Raw genomic sequence first — 5779 nt, 5'->3', positions numbered from 1 at the left:
CCCCACCGCCGCCGCCACCGCCCTTCGCGCGCCCCGCGCAGCCCCCCGCCGGCCTCCACCTACCCCGCTGCTTCAGGCGGCTCGCAGCGGACGGAGCCCTGCTCAGGCGAGCGGCCAGCGCCTGCGAGGCGGCCCGGCAGAGGTACATGGCGGCGGCGGGACGCTGCGGAGAGGAGCGGCGCGGCAGAGCACGGTGCCCACAGGCTGCCGGCGCTGCAGGGCTGCGGCTGCCGCGCCAGACACCGATGCCCCCGCCGAGGGGGCGGGGCGCTCGCTCGCCCCGCCCCCTGGCAGGTGCCCCCTCCCGCCCCCCCCGGGCCTCTCCCGCCGCGGGGGCCCGGCGACTGCCGGAATGCATTAACAACATCAAAAAAAATTGTTCTTCCAGTCAGCACTGATGAAAACACTGAAAAATTAAACGCAGTTTGGGGCGGTGAATGCTCATATAGAATGGAATAGCAGGAATTATTTAAAATTAACAAAACCCCCAATACTAGGAAAGATTCAAGGAATTGCAGCTATTGGGGTGGGGGGGAGAGAAGATGAGGAGGAACATAATTACTGTCTTGCTAAAATAAAAAGTTCTTAACAACTGTTTGTTCTCCAGAGATTCCTGGAACAAGGTCAGAAGAAATCAGCTAAACCTACAGCAATGGTCATTTAGTTTGAACATTAGGAAAAAAGACTTAAATATTGGGGAGGTAAAACACTAGAGGAAGGAAGTTGGTCGAGGCTGTAGAATGCCGTTAGCTGTCAAAGTCATGGCCAGCAGCATTTCAGGATCAGCGCTGGCAGCTGCCTTTCTCCTCTCCCACATAATTAGACAGTTGCCCCCTGCTACTTGTCCTTTCTCTCCACATAGCTTTGAAGCTCCCTCGCTGATAGTGCAACACCACCTTCTGCTGGTCACCGCTGTCCCCTTTTTTGTGCTTTGACCTTGATTGACCTTGATTCACTCAACTGAGGTGAAGCTGAAAGCAGCACCCTTCAGAAGGAGGCAGGAGGAATGCTGACATTAAATGATTGACGTTGGCCGTGAGGTCTCACAGCTGAAGTCGCCAAGGTATTTCAGAACAGGGAACCATTCCCAAAATGCAGACATGCGAAGGCCAGCATCTCCTCTGGCTAGGCTTGCTCCTGCCTCTCCGTTCCCCATGGCATACACACTACCCCTGTGCAGGGCCCTGCATTATGCCTTCATCCTAACTTTTGAAACTACAGAATATGTTTCAAGTTTGCATGCAGTAGCAAAAGCAAAGAAAACTTAGGGGCAAGGAAAAAATAATTAACCCCCCCCCCAACACACACGGAATTCAAAGGTTGTCTATCTCTGACAAAGAAGCTTTACTTCTGCTCTAGGAAAAATTAATCCAGAGCAGCACAAAGAACTGAAGGACTCCAGGAACTAGATCAAGCTTGCAAGCAGATGAGTAACTTGAATTATGGCAGCTCCTCAAGTCACTAGCTCAAGCTTTGAAAAATCTAGTCAAGACTGAGTTGAAAGTTTCCTCTTTGATGTGTGAAGTAGCAAATGCACATCCTGGCAATTATACAGATTACAGTTTTGTTAGTTTTCCAAAAAACTCCATTATTTTATTTGTTTATGGTTTATTTTGTAAATTCAGCAACTAAACATGGGTGGGAGAGGGGCTTAAGGACTTCAGGAATATTTGCTGAATGTCTTCTGAACTCATGTCTAGTTTAACTGCATTCTGTAATATACCCTCCAAAACTACTTTCAAAACTATGAAACAATTAAATGCCATATGAAAACACTTTCTGAATACTTGAAGACTGAAATAAACATGGCAAGCAAGTAGTCTCACAAGTTCCTTCCAGAGTTTTTAACATTTATTTCATAGTTGTATGAAATGTATGAACAGATAAATATTTAGATACTTTGTACTTGTGTTATGCTCATTTATTTGCAAAACACAATGAATGATCCTGTTACTTCTTACAGTGTATGTTCAACCTAAGAAAGAGGAAAAAAATTGTCAGTGACAAGAAAAATAAAATATACAATGAAGTTGGTTGGAAAGTTCTCACAACATATTATAGCAGTTATAAATATAACACAAGTATGGGATACATATTTAATAATATATAGATATTACTTATATTTTAACATTTGCATTTTTAACAGGGATAATTATGGTGGAAATAAACTAATACAGAAAAATCTATAGGGCTGCAGGTAGGTGTTTCTTTAAAGTGGCATATTAATTGCTCTGAGGCCATAATCCCATCAGGATTTTTAGCTGGCAGAAAAACAATTGTTTCTTATGGTGAGAAGGACAATAACCACATCTGATTTCCATTACAATATAAGCCTGCAGGCATTGACTTTATGTCATTCTTACATGTAATACAAAAGTGAAACTGAGGAAAATGCTTTCCATGTAGATGTGTTAACAAAAAAATAAAAAAATAAAAAGGGAAATGAAAAAGAAGGAGAAAGACCGACTATTTTTAAGGATCTTGATTTCCTTGCCATTAAAGCACTTACAAGGCATTCTCTTTAGGACCTAAATTTATTTTAGACACCGTAGAAGATATGCTACATGTTCAGTAAGTCTTAGTGTGCAAGACAAAAAGCTGGCAGTGAATACGCACAAAAATGGATATATAATACATATAAATCAGTCACCTTATAAAGAAGCACAGTTATTATGCTTCTTTAGAACTGGAAATGAGTTAGCAGAATGGCAAAAGCTGAGAGGTAAAGTATTAAAGAAAATAACAAGGGAAGAAGAAAAGTCAGTTCTCAAAATCTTGATTGATAACAAAAGTCAAAGATCTGCAGAATTTGTGTTTATCAGTAGCATCTATATTTGTATACTTACTATGAACATCCTGTACATTTATGGTGTCTCTCTTTTTGTCTTCTTTCATATTCCGTTACATCTTCATTATGCTGCTTGAAAAGCTATTAAATAGCAATATATGTTGAAGAGCTATAGATTATACAGCTGGAACAGAGTACAAAACAAGTTCTACAGAATATAAAATTCCTAGCGTCAGAATGTAAGCTAACATGTAATTATTGGGAATTGGGACAATAAAGAATAATTATAATTGTCCAGTGAGGCATTTTTTCACACCTTGCTCAGAAACATTTCAGGCTGGCTAGTGATTGACAGAAAGGGGGAAAAAAAGCTCCCCAAGAATGGGGGGGAACATAGGGAATCCACTCCACACTGGAAACTGATTTGGTCCTATGACTGCTGATTATCCTGCATAACATTTCCTCAAGAGAGTTACTACATCATCCTGCTTGCTTTATCAAGCTTATGAGTTCTCTGAAACAGGGAACATCTTAAATATGGATTTTGCTCAAGAAAAGGGGGTCTTAATCAATTGAATACGATAAAAAAAACAAGAAAAAAAAGTCCAATAAACACAACTTTACTAAGGCATACCATCCCTAGCATATGCCTAGGTCTTCCTGTGTGTGTGTTTTTGTTTTTTTTTTAAGGACCAGCTGGGGAAACAACATTCCTTAAGCCAAGGGACTTGAGGAATTAATTCCTAGGTGGTGTCTCTTTTGAAGTTTGCAACAGAGAGGAGCTTAGCAAGTTGCTGAATTTTATAAAGAAAATCAAAGCACAGACTTGGGGAAATGTAACTAGTCAACATACCTGCTTCAATCTTGACACCTGTTATAGACCACATGCAAGCAGATTGTAGTCTTGCCTTCAAATCACTACCATCTGGGAATAGTTAAGTTTAGCAAAACAAAGTACAGACACTTACTAGAACCCACAGGGCAGCAGTGGTGCTAAAAGCCAAGCCAACTCCAAACCAGTTTGGACGGTCATAATTAGGTTTTCTTGCAACAAATGCAGAACGAGTCAAAACTAAAAAGACAGAAATTTTCAAAGGTGAGTATTTTTCAGGTTTTGACTGCCAAGTCAATCACTGACACTCATACAATTAGAGGAAAAAAATTAAACAACTCCTATTATCTTTATTACTCTCTATTGTATAAGTGACCTCTGTAACATTGTTATAGCTCACCCCTTTCTAGATACAGGGCAGCATCCACTCCCAGAGCCCAGGGAACGAGAGAGCGGACAGGGAAAGCAGGCGGTGTAGCACAGGTCAGAGAAACGCCCTTTCCCTTCCCTCTGACAACCCAACACACCACATTCTACTGCATCGGGCTCTCATTCCCGCTTGCTGCCCCGCGCCGAAAGCTCTCGGCCCTGGCCCTGGCCCCCCGGGGCGTCCCCCCCACTCCCGGAGAAGGAGCCCTTCACTTCAAACACATAGGAAGATTTATTGGCTTGGATTAAATGAAATTAAATTAATTAAAGTCCCCAGCAGGCCGCCGCAGCCCGCCTGAACGCAACGCTCCCGCAGCGCCAGCAGAGAACGGACCTCAAACACGGCCAAAACGGGCTCTCCAGCCCCACACCGCCCACCCTGCCCACCTAAACGCCACGGCGGGCCGCGCCCCGCCCCGCCCCGCTCCCGCCGCTCACCGAGCCCCGGGGCCCCGACCGCCAGCCACAGCCCCTTGCCCCGCCGCAGCGGCGCCGCCATCTTGTCCGCTCCGCCCCGCCCCGCGCCGGGGGGGTGCAGCGCCGCCTAGCGGCAAGGGGGCGGCGGCAAGGGGGCGCCGCCAACGGCCAGCCGCCAACGGCCGCGCGCAAACCACCTCGCCCGGGCAGCCAGGGCCCTCTCCATCCCCTCGCCACACCTTCCCGACCCCGTCCCTTCTCCAAGCCAAATGGCCCGTGTGGGTATTTATCAGCTCCCGCCCCACAAGCTGCCCGTGCTGCATCTCCCCTCAGCACCGTGAGCGGGTGGACTGCTCCTTTACTTCTGTGGTTTTCCCGCGAAGGGGCCTTGGCGGCCAAGCCCCAGCACTCAAATCCACGAGCCGGGATCTGCACTTGGGACCTTTTTTGGTGCTTATGATGCCGCGTGTGGTGAAAGGTCTGACGGACTGGTAGGTGGGACATCCACCTCACACAGGAGAACGCAGTCAGACTGCGTGGCTCTTGCTAAAGACAGATCATCTCACCCATAATTGCATTTGCTTATAACAGAAAATGCTGACACTACACGCTATTTAATTGCTTGTACAGCTACATGTGTAGCATTTGWTATGATCTGCACAGCTCCAGTTCCAGGAAGGAAAAAGGAGAGAACAAAGTGTGTGGCTCTCAGAGAGCAAGAGTTGACTAGTCTACAAATCATCCCATTGCCACAGGGCTGGAAGGGTGGGCCACTTGTCCTATTTGTGCATAAAACTGGTTCTGCGAGACTGGGATGATGTTACAGGAAGAGCAGTGTCACAACTGTGGGCGTAGGCAGAACTGCTGAAAAGCATGGTGTTACACTTATCATCTGCCCCCAGTGGTAATTACTCACCACTTTCTTAAGCGTGTGTATAAATTAAAAGCACCTAAGAAAGTGTTATATTCCTTAGGACTATAAATTGCCACGCTGGGTAGACTAAAGCTCGAAGTGAAAGCACCTGACTGAGTGCAGACGGAGGCACGAGGCCCTCTCGTGCGCAGCGCGCCCTCCAGGCGGCTCCCCAAGCTTTCCAAGTCGAAAACACGAAACTCGGGTGACGGGAGCCGACGCCCCGGCGCGGCCCCGCCCGGCATCCGTTGCACGGGGCGCGGGCAGGGAGGGGCGGCGGCGGCGGCGGGGTCGCGGCGCATGCGCGCGGGGCGCTGTGACCCGGCTGGGGAAGCCCTCGGCGGTGGCCATTTTGGCGGCGCCTCTCTCCGGCCTGCTCAGTTACCACGTGAACCGCCGC

General features: G+C 47.2%; 2 protein-coding genes across 3 annotated transcripts in view; both read right to left on the bottom strand.

Moving 5' to 3' along the window:
• The window catches only part of MGARP (mitochondria localized glutamic acid rich protein), a 29445-nt gene extending 29297 nt beyond the window's left edge, over positions 1-148 (bottom strand). The window contains 1 exon segment of the mRNA XM_026064387.1: positions 19-148. Coding sequence (XP_025920172.1) covers positions 19-148 — 130 coding nt within the window.
• A 1681-nt stretch (positions 149-1829) lies between these two features.
• Positions 1830-5636, bottom strand: NDUFC1 (NADH:ubiquinone oxidoreductase subunit C1). 2 transcript variants are annotated; one of them, XM_026064389.1, is made up of 4 exons: positions 5489-5636; positions 3757-3860; positions 2847-2929; positions 1830-1975 (listed from the first exon to the last, which is right to left on the bottom strand). In XM_026064389.1, coding segments are annotated over exons 1-4 (324 nt in total). In that variant the 5' UTR covers positions 5625-5636; the 3' UTR covers positions 1830-1974. The 2 variants fall into 2 exon arrangements, with proteins under 2 accessions (XP_025920174.1, XP_025920175.1); XM_026064390.1 differs by lacking the exon at positions 5489-5636 and adding an exon at positions 4488-4589.
• Positions 5637-5779: the final 143 nt, after the last annotated feature.

The sequence above is a fragment of the Apteryx rowi genome, unplaced genomic scaffold, assembly GCF_003343035.1.
Source record: "Apteryx rowi isolate R43461 unplaced genomic scaffold, aptRow1 scaffold_215, whole genome shotgun sequence".
Taxonomy (NCBI): Eukaryota; Metazoa; Chordata; class Aves; order Apterygiformes; family Apterygidae; genus Apteryx; species Apteryx rowi.
The sequence above is the reverse complement of the archived record's forward strand: the minus strand, read 5'-3'. Positions and strand labels throughout refer to the sequence as shown.

What these genes read in the sequence shown, in the direction of transcription:
- NDUFC1 (XM_026064389.1), bottom strand. Translation starts at nt 5,624, where the DNA reads ATGCCGGGCGGGGCCGCGCCGGGGCGTCGGCTCCCGTCACCCGAGTTT. An exon ending in CTCCGTCTGCACTCAGTCAG is followed by an intron (nt 3,861 to 5,488) that starts GTGCTTTCACTT and finishes CTGTCTTTTTAG; the next exon opens with TTTTGACTCGTTCTGCATTT. An exon ending in CTGCTGCCCTGTGGGTTCTA is followed by an intron (nt 2,930 to 3,756) that starts GTAAGTGTCTGT and finishes GCTATTTAATAG; the next exon opens with CTTTTCAAGCAGCATAATGA.